Source organism: Canis aureus, chromosome 22 (genome assembly GCF_053574225.1).
Source record: "Canis aureus isolate CA01 chromosome 22, VMU_Caureus_v.1.0, whole genome shotgun sequence".
In the NCBI taxonomy this organism is placed as follows: domain Eukaryota; kingdom Metazoa; phylum Chordata; class Mammalia; order Carnivora; family Canidae; genus Canis; species Canis aureus.
In genome coordinates this window covers 45,901,471-45,918,052 of record NC_135632.1, presented here as the reverse complement: position 1 = coordinate 45,918,052, position 16,582 = coordinate 45,901,471, and the positions used below count along the sequence as shown (strand labels likewise).

At 44.5% G+C, this 16,582-nt stretch overlaps 1 protein-coding gene across 1 annotated transcript in view; it reads right to left on the bottom strand.

The window, feature by feature from the left end:
• Window positions 1–16,582, bottom strand: part of TRANK1 (tetratricopeptide repeat and ankyrin repeat containing 1) — a 99,184-nt gene that overhangs the window by 7,539 nt on the left and 75,063 nt on the right. The window contains exons 16-21 of the mRNA XM_077865871.1: window positions 15,489–15,635; window positions 12,546–12,702; window positions 9,692–9,780; window positions 7,386–7,489; window positions 7,153–7,285; window positions 2,119–2,264 (exon numbers count right to left, since the gene is read on the bottom strand). Of these exons, the coding sequence (XP_077721997.1) occupies window positions 2,119–2,264; window positions 7,153–7,285; window positions 7,386–7,489; window positions 9,692–9,780; window positions 12,546–12,702; window positions 15,489–15,635 (776 nt within the window). The remainder of the gene's footprint in view (window positions 1–2,118; window positions 2,265–7,152; window positions 7,286–7,385; window positions 7,490–9,691; window positions 9,781–12,545; window positions 12,703–15,488; window positions 15,636–16,582) is intronic.

The following is a 16,582-nucleotide window of genomic DNA, read 5'->3' as shown; positions in this document are numbered from 1 at the left end:
CTCAATTCAACACATCATTAGAAACCCTCAGTTGTATACCTCAATAAAGCTGAAAAGAATAATAAAAGAAAATGATTTTTCTGAGGAAAATCTGTGACTATTTAAGGCTCTTCTAGAAAACTAAGGACAGAAGGTTAAATAACTAATTAAAAAAAAAAAAAACTCTCAGTCAGTTTTGTCATATGAACTCACAAGAGAATTGGCCTGGTCAATTACTGCCACCACCACTGCATAGCACCCTGATAACCCAATAAATGTCACATCTGGATCCTGTTATGGATGGATAGTTTGCACCCCCTAAAATTCATACATTCACGCTCCAACTCCCAGTGTGGTTGACTTTTGGAGATGGGCTCTCTAAGGAACTAACTAAGGTTAAATGAGGTCACAACGGTGGAGCACTGATCCAACGAGATTAGTGTCCTTATAAGAAGACACCAGAGAGGGACACCTGGGTGGCTAAGTTGGTTGGGCATCTGACTTGGGTTTGGCTTGGGTCACAATCCCAGGATGATGGGATCCAGCCCAGCATCTGGCTATGTGTTCATCAGGGGTCCTGCTTGAGGATTCTCTCTCCTTCTCCCTCTGTCCCTCCCCCTACTTGCATGCACTTGTTCTCTCTCTAAAATAAATAATTTTTTTTAAAAAAAGAAGACATCAGAGAATGAGCTCTCTTGTGCACTCTCTCTCTCACTCCATGTGTAAGTGCCAAGGAAAGGCCACATGAAGACACAGTGAGAAGGCAACCATCTGTAAGCCAGGGAAAGAGCTCTTAGTAGTCTTGATCTTGGAACTTCTAGCCTCCAAAACTAGGAGAAAATGAATTTCTGTCATTTAAGCCACCCAATCTATGGCATTTCCTTACAGCACTCTGAGCTAATACACACCCATTGTGTATATCATATATATAATGGTACCCAAGAACTAGAGAAGGGAATATGCTCCTTTTCCCACCCATGGCACTGAACACCTACTTTTCCATTTCCAAAAATAAAATTCAAGGTACTAAGTACCTTTATTGAGGTACTGGTTACACAAGTATGTTAATTTTGTGGGAATTATGCGTGCCTTTTAATAAAAGCTGACTTTAAAAATCTGAAGTTTAAAAAAAAAAATCTGAAGTTTGAACATCTGGGTCAGTTATGTTCATTTTGTCACTTGTATAATTCGATAGAAAGCAAAAAAAAAAAAAAAAATGTAGAACCAACCCATATCCTACTTTCAGGAGCTGAGAGTGGTCTCAAAATCCTGCTCAACAGAAATGCAGAACAGCAGATTCTGTGATTCTAGCTGTCCCATACCACTGGGAAGATCTCCTAGGGTAATCAACAACATGCTCTTTCTATATTCCTTGTCAACCATCAACCCTACCATCTCCATCTCTGGAATATGAGGTAGGCTGAAGGCTCAAGAAGGTCTCCATGTATGAAACTTATGAGAGTATGTGTTCATATATTTCACACACATATGTATGAGTGCATGACTGAAGATCTGCCAGGAGATCATGGTAAAGCAAAATCCTGATGGCCCACTAGCACTCTTACCTTTATCCAGCCAATCAGCAAAACTGTCAACTCAGCAGGTAAAGGTGGAGAGGACAGAACCATCATTAGCACATGTGTGTCATGTACACATGTAACATGTGTGTCATGTACACATGTAACAAACCCTTCATCTTCTACCCCTTCTCCTCATGACATGGTGTCAAAGCTTATAAAGAGAGTAAAGTATATTAAACATACATATATTAAGAGTGCATTTACTAAATGCACTAGAATGGTGGTCACTAAGGAGAGAATGGGAATGGAGACTGGCCATGAAGAGGAAGAGGATGAACAAACTAAAACCAATGGTGGGTTTGCTGTAAACAGAAGATTATATTCTACTCATTTTCCTCCCACACTTCCCATCCAGCTCCTCAGTTAATCCTTTAGGCTTGGCTCTTGCCTTCAAGGAGCTCCTGATCCAGCACCGATGCCACCACTTCAAGTGAAAGGAGTGTGATATGGGCAAGCCACTTCAAAAGAGCAGGATAACACCATCCAGGGCAGACTGCCCAGAGGGAGCAATGGAAGGGAGGGAGCAGCATGGGGGAAGGGAGAGAATAAAACTACTTACTTTTCCACTGCAATAGCAGCTTCTTCAAAAAGCTCCTCTTGACAGTACATTTTGAGTGCTAGATCAAATTCCTGGATCTGCTCAAAGCATCTGAAAGCATCTTTGTAGCACTGGCTTCGCTTATAGAAATAGGCAGCATCTCTTATCTAGGAGAGAGTAAAATATACTCTTAGAGTATTCACAGCATAACTTTTTATCTCAAAAATAAGCCAACACCATGAATAACGATGTCTGCTATTTGTTGGAATACAGTGAAAAACACTAAGACATAAATAATATTAGGAAAACAAATTCTTTATATGGGGAAAAGCAAAGTTAAATCCCAACCTCACACCTTGACACAAATTTAACCTTCAGATAGGCCAAAGATCTAAATGTGAGAGCTGTTGAAAGAAAATGTATGAGAATATCTTTGTGACTCAGAGATAAAGTCTTCAGCAAAACCGAAAACACTCAAACTTTAGGGGAAAAACTGATGCATTCAATTACATCACAAATGTTGAACAAAGCTCATGTGAAATGAAGTTAATGGAGAGAAGACAAACATTAACACTGAGACCAGCACTGTCAAATAGACCTTGTTGTGAATACAGAAATATTCTACATCTATGCTAGCCAATTTGGTAGCCACTAGCCACATATGAATGGTGAGCACATGACATGTAGGTTAGTGTAATTGAGGAACAGAATTTTTTATTTCATTTCATTTTCATCAGTTTTAACTTTAATTTCTACCTGTAGCTAATGGCTACTGTATTAGAGTGGACAGGTCTAGAACATTAAATGGATTCCTGCAACCACAGAAAAAGACTTTACTGAAAACCCAACAGAAAACTATGTAAAGGATATAAAGCGGCAGGTCATGGTTGGGGGGAAACATGAATGACTAACAAATCTATTAAGATGCTCAATTTCACTAATAAAGAAATGTGAATTAAAACCACAGTAACATATATCCATAAAGTTTGCAAAAATTAGAAAATCAGAACCAATTGAATGTTGGGTACATGGAGCCCTAATGCACGAACTGGCACAGCTGTTCTGGAAAACAAAGTGGCTTCCACTTTCATTTAGTGAAATTAAGTATATGCACACCCTAGAGCCAGCAAGCCCACTCCTAGTAGTCCCCAGGACAGTAAGGAGACATGCAATCCACAGTGCTATGTATGGCAGCTGGTTGTTGGTGGCAACCTGGATGTTCTCTGATAGGGAAATGGTAAGTCAAATGCAGGGGATGCCCATTCTGGATTACTATCAGTGGCCAAAAACCTGGCCAGGCCTAACACTATAGCAGGGGGTGGAAAAAGTAAAAAACAGAACAATATGCTATTTAAATAAGCCTAAAATGTGTATGTTAGAGAAAATACTACTATTTGCTCTTCAATTATACATGCACATGGGGATTCCACATTAAATGCACTGGAGTGGCTGCCAGGGAGGACAGAATGGAAATGGAGACCAGTCATGAAGAGAAAGAGGATGAACAAAGGAAAAAAGGAAAACCACAAGACTTTCCATAAACACAAGCAGGTCTGCCATAAACACAAGATTATATCCCACTCTTCTACCACACTTCTGTCAAGCCCCCCAGGGTAATCTGTTATGCTTGGCTCTCCCAACGTTTTCCCAAATTTCCTTTCCACCACCTCCACTGCCATCACAGCAATGTAAGCCACATCATCAAGCCTCAGCTGCTGTTCCCCACTGGCCTGTCTGCTTCTACTTTTGTTACCCACAGACCTCCCCCAGAGCATCCAAATAATGAGCTCCATGTCACTCCTGCAGTCATAACCTTCCACTGGCTCCCTGTCACACTTGAATAAAATCTAGTCCCTACCATGGACTTTGAGGTCCATGATTTGCTCCTGCTACTGTCTCTTGTTCATTTTACCACTTACTTGTACCCACTCACTCTCATCTGGCCCAACCAGCTTCCTTGCTGTTCCTGGAGCTCCCCAACACACTCCCACCTTGCAGAGCTGTTGCCTGCAAGGATGCTTGGCCTTCGATGCCCTCCAGCAGTTCTCACAGTCTCTGCTCAAAAAGCAGCACCCCTAACTACAGAGAACAAATCGAGGGTTGATGGAAGGATGTGGGTGGGGGATGGGCTAGATGGGGGATGGGGGTTAAGGAGGGGACTTGTTATGATGGGCACTAAGTGTTATACATAAATGGTGAACCACTGAACTCTACTGCTGAAACCAATATTGCACTGTATGTCAACTAACTAGAATTTAAATTTTGGAAAAAAAAAAAAAAAAAGGCAGCTCCCTGCTGGCCCTCTGCCCAAAAGAACAGCATCTGACACTTCCTTACCCTCACCCATCACCTAGCTTCATCACCATTAGCATCTCAAAGCCACTGGTTTGTCTGCCATCCCTCTCCTCCACTAGGAAGGGACACTCTGTGACAGGCAGAGGCCCCTATGTTGTCACTGGCTGTGAGCACCCACAGTGCCTGGCACACAGGAGGGGCCCACCTATTTGTTGAATATCTCACTTCATAATTCTACTTGCTGCACCTGAGATCCAGAGAGAAAACAAAATCAAAGGGAAACAAGACAAAACACATAGGCCAGGCCCTCTAATAAATCTCAGCTGGCTTTTTTTTTTTTTTCATCTAGATCATCTACACCAAGTAGCAAAATACAAAGAAAATTCAGGGATCAGGTTTTTCAACGTCCAGAGACCTTTCAGAGCAGAGAGTATCTAGACCCATCTCAGCCACATGGATACAACCCCATAACCAGAAAGAACATCTATAACCCTGTCTCTTGTCCTCTCCTGACAATACTGATTACTCAGAAGGAAAATCTCCAAGCGAGAGTGCACGCCCTATGAGGTGCCAAGCGTGTGTCCAAGTAGAGAGAGAGCAGAGGGCTGGCTCTAAGTGGCAGCTCCCATGCTCTGTACACTCTGCTCCCTGAGGGGAGGGGTCCCCCTCGAATCCAAAGCAAGGGCCTTGAGAGGTTTCCAGAGGACCAATGTCGCTCTCAGCAAAGAGGCAAGAAGCAGGCAAGGCAGAGGAATCCCTACAAAAAAGTCTTACGCCCCCAGCGCTTCCTCACAACCATTTCTTTGCAGGGGTGGCACACATTTGGGGGCTGAGGACAGGGAGGCAATCTGGTATAAGGATGTTGACAAAGGCTGCTGCCATATTGGTCAACTTGAATCGTGCTGTTTAGTGTTGTGGGATGACCTCAGGAGGTCTGAGGCTGCTGAGGGTTGAACACCCTTTCAGGGAGGAGTCTGAGCAAAGAAAGGAACCGGACCCCTCCCTGGATGGGGCTTGGAGCTGCTAGAATGTACTGGGGAGAGAAAGCAGAAGAGGCTGCCCCCAGTGATCAAGCCTGTGGAAGGGGAAGGAAACAGGGAACGCTTTGTCACCAGGAGCGGGGTGGCCTCCATTTTTGAAGGCACAGAAGTCACAAAGAAGGGAACACAGGCTGTGCTTCTGGCCTTCTGGTTCCCCTGCTTCCTACTTTCTGAGGAAGAGCTTGCCAGGTCGGGGAGGTGGGCAAGGTGAGTAAGTAAGGAGGCGGTCCCTGACTCGGTCATAGCTGGAGCTGGCACTGGTGGGCAAAAAGAGGGAGCAAAGGCTTAGGCTGGTTCCCTGCAATTGTCACCACTCAAGGTCCAGGTGGCAGCATGGGAGATTGAAGGGCTAACAACCATAACATGTAGTAAAGATGGAAGCTACCCTAATTCCTAGATCTTAGGACCCAAACTCCCACCCACCCTGAAATCCCTAACCTGTTCCCATCTCCCACATGCTAACAAGTCACATCCCCTAATAAACATAGGGCAGGGCAGACAGTACCAGGTGGGCCCCACTGACTTGGGGCCACAGTTCAAAGTCCCCAGTAGGTGCCACCCCCAACTACCCAATGTCCACGGTGTTCTGAGTATCCAGGAGCTACTACATTCAGAGAGCCATGGAGCCCCACATCCCTGCTGGAGAACCAGAGAGCCCCTCTGGGGAGAATGCAGCAGCCCCAGCTGGGCTTTCTAAAGCACAGCTCCTCAAGCTACCTAGCTCTACACCTCCAGGCCCTCACAACAGATACACTGGAAGTGAATTGTGTGAGGTACAGCGTGATGACTATAGTTGACACTGTGTGGTATATTTGAAAGTTGCTAAGAGAATAAATCTTAAAAGATCTCCTCACAAGAAAAAAATTCTTATAACTCTACATAGTGATGGATGTTAACAAAACTTAACTATAGTGATCATCTTGCAATATATACATATGCCAAATACCTCTAATAAAATTTTACATGCCAATTATATCTCAAGGGAAAAAAAGACAAGGGAATTGTTAAAAAAAAAAAAAAAAAGTCATCACTGCTTGAATGTTCTAGCAATGCCAAATTGCTGTAATAGTCGCTCATTGGTTACTGTCTCCTTCTGTGTTAATCCTTTGGCAGACAAATAAAAATCTGTGTCCCGCCACCAGCCTGCTGGCCATTCTGTGAGTAGCTAAGTTCTAGATCAGCGGCTCTGTCTGACAGCACTTTCTGCAATGATGGAAATATTCTATAACAATGAGCACTTGAAATATGGCTAGTGAGACTGAGGAACTGGTTTTGTAATTTTATTACATTGTCATTAAATAGCCACCTGGGGCTTGTGGCTGCTAGACTGGTTGGTGCAGATCTAGAGCAATTGCTGAGAACCCAGAAAAATTGCCATATCAGTGCCAGGTTATTCACACAGGCAGACTCCAGACTGAACACGGAGGACAGGAAGGGAGGAATATTCCAAAGCCCACCTTCCCTTGGATTTGAACACCTGGCCTCCCATGATTAATATCAGGTTGCAAACATTTACACAGACAGGCATGCACACATAACACATCTTTGGAGCCACGTAAACACTTGGGCAAGTGGAGAAAGAACAGCTGCCCTACGGTCCTTGGGGCCGACTTGTCCCTCTCTGGAGGCCCAGAGCCCCTCCCTGATGCAAGCAGGGGCTGAGGGAGTCTGCTCCAGAGCAGCCCAGTGCTCCCAGTGGCAGCGTGGGCTGGGCCCATACCTTCCCCAGCTTCTCACACAGCTGGGCAGACAGCTGGAACTCCTTGGCATAGCTCAGGCACTTGAGGGACAGCTTTGGCTCCTTGCACTCCAGATAGGTTCTGGCCAGTTCTAAGTACTCCATCTGCTTCTCCCTGGAGGGGGGAGAGAAAACAGAGTACCCACGGCATGGTGACCTCGCCCCAACAGAGCTCACCAGCCAATCTCATCAGAGATGACCCCTGCGACTCTTACTTGGGGCTGACTTTCTTGGATTTCATGTTCAGGGCGGTGTTGTGGGCCAGCGCCAGCTTCTCCTTCTCAAAAGCACCTCCTTTTTGGTAACACTTGGCTGCAACCTAAAACAGGCAAAAATTTTTGATTCCCAGCAAGGGGCTGGAGGTGACACACAGAACAAGGGTTAAAGCACACATGCCACGTTTGCACTGACAAGGCAGTGAGTCTCACCCCAGCCCAGCCTGAGGGGGAGGAGCAGGAATGGGCTGATGAGCTTTAAAAAAAAATGGCCTCATAGGATAAAGCCCAGTAATATGACCAGTGAACACTTCCTACTCCACTTCCTTGTGGAAGTGCCCTGAATCCAAGGAATCCACGGAAAAGGGATGCAGGATGTGTTTTTACAAACCACCAGAATTAACACCTTCACTGAATCTTCCAACAGCCACGTGGGAGAAGTTTCATCCCTCTCATAGCATACAGTAGCAAAGACACAGAGCCATGGACCCAAAGTCACCCAGCAGCTCATCTGGGCCCTACATAGGTTTTCTCTAGTCGGTAACTATAATGGCCAACAGTGTTGGTAGAACAGCTACAGCACAGAAATGGGGGTAGAGATGGGGATGGAGATGGCGTCATCACATTCCATAAAATAACTGGCTAGATCTGTGGGTCATGCAGGTCTGTGTTGAGCAAGCAGAAGGTAGGCAGATGAGCATCACAGGAGAGTTGCCGGGACCCCTATTCCTGCCAGCAGAAAGCTGCTTTTCTAAAACGGGCATGTTGACACCATGTCTCAAAGCACAGGCCATAGGGTAGAAAGTCAAGTCTGGTCCAGCATGTAAAGATTAGGTCTCAGTGTGGCTGAGGGAAGGATTATGTAGACAAGATGACATCTTGTTCCCTCAGGCTCTTTGCTCCAGCCTCCCCAGCCTCATAGGGCTCCTTCCATTCCCATGACTTGTGCCATACTCCTTCCCACACTGGCCCTTTGCACATGGTGCTCCTTCTGATTGAAATGCTCTTCCATACCTTCTCTGCCCAGTTAACTTCATTTATCCCATAGGCCCTCAGCTCAAGGCTCCTACTTAAAACAGCCTCCTCTGGCCTCCCTGTCCAGGACAGGTGGTTCTAGGGGCAGCTGGTTTCTCATCTGGGATACCTGCCAACAGCTGGAGCTGTGCACTCTTCTGAGTGCCTGAACTGCTCACCATCATATCCCTGCAACCTAAACACAATGTTTGGCCCAAAGTTCAACAGGAATTTGTTGAATGAGTGAATCTCAAGCGAATGCGTGAGTGGTTCTGGAACAGTCACTGACATGCAGCCAAAAACTCAGGAAACCACCTGAGTCCTGAAGTCCTCTAGTGGATTCAAAATCAGGTGAGGAGAAGCCTTTTTATAACATTCTCATCTGCACCAACTCCCATAAAAAGATTTCAGATTCAAATATTCAAAGGGTCTTTTTAAAAGGATAAAGACTTGGAACTCCATGGGCAACATGTATGGGTTGACACCAACAGTGTTCTGAAGGGAATAAAGGGAAAGACTAGCTAGTTTTCCAATTTCATATCCATACCTGCTGGATATTATTCCACTCTTCCCTCCGTGCTCCCTCCCCTAAAAAGAATCTTGGTTTTATATTAGCAGCCAAGTTACAACAAGGATGGGCAGTGAATAAAGCTTCAGAGTTCTGTCAAGTTCTAGCAACTAAATACTACATATTTATGGAAACACTTTCCAGACACACCCAAACACGCAGCAGGGTGCATTCTGTTTTCTCACCCCTTAGAACTGACTGCTCATCCTAGTGAGCTGAAGAAGGCTGCTCAAGCTCACTAGGATGACTTGTGGCCCAGAATGGGTCAACTCACTCAAGTGATAAAGACTCAGATTGGGAGTCAAGTCTATGTCAGATCAGTTTGAAAAACAAATGACCAATCTGGTACTATTTCAAAATGCAGTGCGATGATGGCACAAATTTTTAAACACAGAGCACAGGAGGGAAAGAAAAGAGCATCAGGCTTTGTTTGTGCAGCAGAGGCCAGGACCCTCTGTTTTCCTCTCAGTACATGATGGCACCTGGTCCCTGCAAAGAGTTGTCATGCTTGCACTGGAGAAGGAGCCGGACAGGGAGCTCTCCTCATCAAGGATGGCCTGATGTTTCAGAAGCAGCAGCACAAGCACCCAAACCTTGGCCTTATCCTGGTGATGAGCATGATGGTGAGAAACCTGCCTGTGAGGCCTGATGAGGTCACTAATCACAAAGACCTTCCCTGCACCACCCCCTCACCCTTGCCCCTACTCCAGGTCCAGCCCCTTACCTTCCAGCACTGGTGTTTGGCGTAATAGTCTCCTTGAGCAATCCACTCCTCAGGCGTTGAAGTCTTAACAAACATGCTGTCATCAAAGTCTAAAATGAGAAAAGAGAAGTGGGTTTGTTTCTCTGGCATTCGTTCTCTTAAACTTGTCATTATGTGCTGAAGTTGGCCCCCTTCCCATACCCCAAAATTGCATAAGTTGAAACCCTAAACCTCAGTGCCTCAGAATATATATTTGGCTATATTTGGAGGCAGGGCCTTTAAAAGAGGTGATAAAGTTAAAACAAGGCCGTTAGGGTGACTCTAGGTCCTTATAAGAAGAGGAGATTAACACACAGAAAGAGACACCAGGGGCTCACATGGAACCATCTACAAGCCAAGGAGAGAGGTCTCAGAAAAAAACCAAACCTGCTGACACCTTGATCTTGGACTTCTTGCCTCCAGTACCGTAAGATAGTATGGCTTGTGGGGTTTTATTATGGCAGCCCAGGCAAATGAATACACCTGCATTGTCTTTATAGGATTCATTTTAAGATAGATTTTAGCTTAGCAAGCCAGGTTGCTGTGGGTTTTGGAAAAAGGAAGTAGGGGTAAGAAAGGATGTTGCTCAGTTTCTGAACTTCAGTCTACCCACCTCTCCTATGGCTACGGATTAGAAAACAGAAAATTCTAATTCGTCCTTGAAAATCCAAAGCCGTGTAGCTCTTAGCAAACTTCCACCCAGGCCTTTAGCAAGGAACGAGGTGACAGAGTTTTACAGTACTTTCAAATGTGCAGAGTTTGCACTCAGGGTAAGCAACGTGACATATCCTCATGGGTGGGCATAGACCATCATAACCACCTGCCGTCAGGCCCTTCTGTTGTCACACTCGCCTGCTGGTGACTAGATTAGCCACCCCTCCTGCAGCCCCCCGAACATCACCGGCAGTGGACAACCCTCTCTGCAGGTTCTGAGCCACAGCTGCAAGGAGCACATGAAAGACTGAACACCAGCACAGGGCTGAGAGCCAAACCTGGGCCGAACGGGTCCAGGATACCCGGGCCAAGGGATATGCATGGGGGGCAGCAAGGCGGACCTGCCAGCTTCATTTAGAAGGTCCAAAATCCTTCTTGCCAGCCCTCTACCATGCCCTGCAGCACTGCTTTGCAGCATCTTGTCCTGACTCCATGTGCTATCAGTGCTCTGGTGACACTTCACCCTTGTAGCAGAGCCCCCTGGTATCTCTGCACAGGGCCGGCACGATGATAAAAACACCCCAGTTACACGTCACCACGCTCCTCACAAGCTCCCCTGAACGGTGGGAACAGATGTTCTCCCAGACTTTACCATGTGCAACTTACAACACACTTAAGACTGTCCTTTTTCTTGTACTCTTAATGCTACCAAGACAGAAAATAGTGATCTCGTTTCATTCTGAATTTTTAAGTGAAAGAAAATTGACTGTCTTGATGACCTCTTGCAACAGGCACCAGAATCTCTTTTGAGAATAAAGAATACAGGCTGCAGAAAGATTAAGAACGACTCCGGCAGGCCAGCCCCTTGCTCCGTTTTCGTTGAAGAAATGAAGGCCCAGGATGAGAAAGTGAGCCTGGACAAAGTCACATGGCTACACAGGTAGAAAGCTCTAATGTTCTCATGAGAAGCTAGGTTTTTGTTTGTTTGTTTTTTAACTCCAAGACTTCAACTTTCCCCCATTACATGTAACAGCCCAGGAACAGAACAGCTAACCCTGGTCCCCAAATGGGCCACTGGCTGCAACCAGAAATAGCCCCCATAAAACTGGCCAGAAAATGCTCAGGAAATCAGCAGACCTCTGCACAGTGGCCAAGCCCTGCACTTTCCCCCTTCCTTAGAGAAATTAACTGTGGCCTGGAGAGACCAACTCAACAGCTAGCTAACCCACAAGAAAGACAACAATTTTCTCCTTTATGAAGGGCTGATTACTTCTCTGCTAGTTATCCTATCAGGAGATCTTCACTCCTTTTTTTAATTAGCTAGTCTCTGCAAGGGATCCAAACAACACACAATATTGGTTTGGCTCAGTCCTAGGATGAGAGCAGCCTCTATGAACAGTTTCTCACTGGCAGACACTTAGGTCATCTTAGTTTCTTATAATTATAAACAGGACTGTGAGGAACACTTTTGTGCATGTATCTTTGAGATTTTATACAAGAATATCTCTAGGATAGGTTCCTGGAACAGGAATTGTTGGGTCACTTTTAAACCAGTACATTCTTTATTTTGATAGATATTGCCAGTCAGTTGTCCAAAGACCATAGCAATTGGTGTTCCCCCAACAAAGCCTATTTCCTCTCACCCTTGCCCATGACCCTCACTTTTTTTTTAAGCAGGCTCCATGCACAACATGGGGCTTGAACTCATGACCCTGAGATCAAGAGTCAAATGCACTACTCACTGAGTCAGCCAGGCACCTGCCATAATCCTCACTTTTAAAGATCTTCCCTGAAGGAGTTAACCTCCTCCCACCGCATTACAACCACACACACCCCGCACACCTTAGCAGTAAATACAAACTCTCATTTCTCAGAAGAATGTGGAAAGAAAGCATTTTCAAAAACCTATATCCTTTGGGGTACCGGGGTGGCTCAGTGATTGAGCATCTGCCTTTGGCTCAGGGCATGATCCTGAGGTCCTGGGATCAAGTCCCACATCGGGATCCCCGGGAGCCTGCTTCTCCCTCTGCCTGTGTCTCTGCCTCTCTCTGTGTGTCTCTCATGAATAAAAGAATAAAATCTTAAAAAAAAAAACCTATATATCCTTTATAGCTGATCATAAGAAGAAGTTAGAGTAACACCTTTTGTATCTGACATCCAGAATATTTTAATGAGACCTTACCTTTATTTTCATCTGTCTTCACAACTTGGACAAAATCTCTTCTCATGAAATATTTGAAAGCAGGAGCCCGCTTCTCTGGGTTTTCATCAAAGATCCAGAGGTTAACCCGGGCCCGTGTGATGGCAGTGTATAGCTGCTTCAGCTCTCCATTGAGGAGCTAAATTGAGAACAAAGGTGGAGAGTTGCTTGTCTATAGCTTCAATGTGATACACTTCATGGGCTTACTCATTTTGGTAAAATACAAAAAGCAAATTTAAGTACAGCACAAGCGTGAGCAGGACAGGAGGGGCTCACGGTGGCCACAGCACAGATAAGTGAAGCTCTAGTAAGGAAGCACAGCATTAGCATAGGACTGCCCGATCTACTGTAATTTTATATTTTGAAATAATTATAGGTTCATAGGAAGTTATAAAGATAGCATAAAGAGGTCCCATGTACCTTTCACTCAATCTATCCCAGTGGTTACATCTTAGACAATTACTGTAACTTATTTTTAAAAATTAAGCCAGTCATACACTTCTAAGACCATTATCATTACTACAAAATTATTCATGACCTATGCCATGATTGAGGACTGCAGATATAAGCAGGTTATGACTTGAACATGGGGAGGGCCAACTTGATTAAATAATGCACATTTCAAAACAACAGTGGATTCATGGCTACCTAGAGGTTTGCACAGTTTGGCAGTGATTGAACTTTTATTTCTGCAGAGCCTTCTAGGCATTTACAAAAATAACCTGATAATTGCTATTCTGTTTGTTTTGCACTTTGTAGGAGACATTAAACTAGGGCGGTAGTTTCTCCCTCAAGTTTTTAGTTTTACTGATTCAATTTTCTGGGATGTTGCCCTCACTCTCGAGACCCCCATCAACCTCCCTCAGTCAAGAAGTCTGCAGCACTGCTCAGCTTTGGCCTCCTCCTCAGTGAGGTAGCTGCAGGTTGGCTCCCTTAACAGTATAGGGGAGCAAAATTTGCCACCCCCAAATGTGGAGAGTTGGCATGTGGATTATTTTAGGCAAATTATTTTTTTTTAAGATTTTATTCATTCATAGAGACACAGCTAGAGAGAGAGGCAGAGGGAGAAGCAGGCACCATGCAGGGAGCCCAACACGGGACTCAATCCTGGGTCTCCAGGATCACGCCCTGGACTGTAGGCAGCGCCAAACCGCTGCACCACTGGGGCTGCCCTAGGCAAATTATTTTTAAGAAACAAAAGGTTTGGGAAGAAACTTTGGCTTTCACCCAGACTGCCTAAAAGAATTTAGACAACCTGTTCCAGGAACAGAACAACCACTATAGATAACTATAGTATTATATGAACTATGGGTGGCAAACAGGGAGCATTATAGCAAAGTCTGCTTATGTGAACTCCTTTCTATGTCTCATTGTTTCTAGATGGCCCAGCAAACATTTTCTGACCAAACATGCATCTTTTTCGTCTTCTTGTGAATCACTTTCTTTCCCTTTGAAGTCCTAGAGACCTACCCCCTTTTTCCTGATTCAGGATGACATATACATTTCGTTTTGCCTGTTTTTGGAATCTCATGTTTATTTCGATTCCCTGTACATACATTATTAAAGTGTTTTTTTTTCTGTTAATTCATCTCATGTCAATTTAATGTTTAGACTGGCTAGATGAATCTTAAATGGTAGAGAAAAATTTTTTTAGCCCCAACAACAGTTAAGGCTGGTTTAAAAGTCTCCATTAACTATTGTCCTAGACTTCACATCTGAGTTCTCTGTCAGCAACTTCAAAATTTCTGAACACACTGAGTCCCAGAGGTGATTAGAAGGTATAGGCCCCTTTCACTTTCAGACAGCGCCCCAACCATCAAGCCTCACTCTTTGCTGAGAAAAGAGAGTTTGCAAACTGATTAAACTGAACAGCAAAGACACAAACAATCCAATCATGAAATGGGCAAAAGACATGAACAGGAATTTCACAGAGGAAGACATAGACATGGCCAACATGCACATGAGAAAATGCTCCGCATCACTGGCCATCAGGGATACCACACAATGAGATACCACCTCACACCAGTGAGAATGGGGAAAATTAATAAGACAGGAAACAACAAATGTTGGAGAGGATATGGAGAAAGGGGAACCGTCTTGCACTATTGGTGGGAATGTGAACTGATGCAGCCACTCTGGAAAACTGTGTGGAGGTTCCTCAAAGAGTTAAAAATAGATCTGCCCTATGACCCAGTAATTGCACTGTTGGGGATTTACCTCAAAGATACAGATGCAGTGAAACGCTGGGACACCTGCACCCCGATGTTTCTAACAGCAATGTCCACAGTAGCCAAACTGTGGAAGGAGCCTCGGTGTCCATCGAAAGATGAATGGATAAAGAAGCTGTGGTCTATGTATACAATGGAATATTACTCAGCCATTAGAAACAACAAATACCCACCATTTGCTTCAACGTGGATGGAACTGGAGGGTATTATGCTGAGTGAAACAAATCAATCAGAGAAGGACAAACATTATATGGTCTCATTCATTTGGGGAATATAAAAATTAGTGAAAGGGAATAAAGGGAAGGGAGAGAAAATGAGTGAAAATATCAGTGAGGGTGACAAAACATGAGAGACACCCAATTCTGGAAAACGAACAAGGGGTAGTGGAAAGGGAGGTGGGCAGGGGATTGGGGTGACTGGGTGACAGGCACTGAGGGGGGCACTTGGCGGGATGAACACTGGGTGCTATGCTATATGTTGGCAAATTGAACTCCAACAACAACAAAAAAAATTTTAAAAAGAGAGTTTGCCAACACTGAGATCCCTGACATGCCCACTCCCATCCTCCACTCCTCAGTGCTGATGTGCAAGAAAACCAATCAAGTACTGGGCTCTATTTTTAACCTCATCCTGTCACCCAAACTTTGTTTACTGGCTCCCTGTCAAAGCAGCATATAGACAAATGGCAGAAAATCACCTTATACATTTCTGGATTCATCATGAGAGACCGACCCTGGGAGGAGCTAGATTTCTCCAGGGGCACTTCAATCAGTGGCCAGTTTTCCTTTCTGGAGTCAGATGATGAAGGCGTAAATGAAGAAATGATCTTCCATTCCTTGTAAGCCTGAACGACAATGACAAATTAAAGACCAATAGAATATGCTCTTGAACCATACACACAGCCTAAAGGTGAATTAAGATCCCTTTTCTGGGCATGGGGCCCTCAGCCCCAGCTATAAGGAGGAGGACGTCCTATGGCTTCAGTTGGGGGAACCTCAGGTTGCACAGGCAGGGAAAGGGGAAGCTACCATGAAAACTCCTCCAGACACTTGGCCAAGACGGCTGAGAAGCCAAGCACACATACCCACTTCCGGAGGAAGGCTAAGCACTCAGGAAGTTTCTTGTTTAAAGAATTTCAGCAAGCAGTATGGAGGCAGGAGCCCAGTGTCCTTCACCCCACTCATAATGTGTGAGAGACTCCACTTAGTGTCAGCTGTTAAAATACATATGACAAAATTTTCTAACTAAATTATTCGACCAAGGATGGAACCAATTCAGGAGCTATGGAGTATATTGTGCACAGGAGACTGAGCTTAGACAGAATACATTTATATCTCAGTTCTTTCACTGACTAGCTACGTGACCTCAGACAAATTGTTTCCTCCACATCTTTTCCTGCTCTATAAAATGGGACTACTAGAACTACCCAAGTTTACTGGGAAATAAAAGGCAATAATCAATGTCAAGTGTCTAATACAATGCTTGACAACTAGTTGATATTTTAGCCACTTGTCCCTTTATCCAAACTGAAGCCACAAAACCATAGTGACTATGTAGACGTTGGTAAATTTTTTCTTTAAAGGGTCAGATGATAAATATTTTAGGTTTTGTGGGCCAAGTGGTCTCTCACTACTACTCAACTCTGTTATGATGCAAAAGCAGCCATTGTCATTTATACAGATGAAGGAGTATGTATGTCCCAATAAAATGATATTTTTCAACACTAAAATTGAACTTAATATAATTTTTATGTGTCACGTAACATTATATTCCTTTGATTTTTTTTAACCA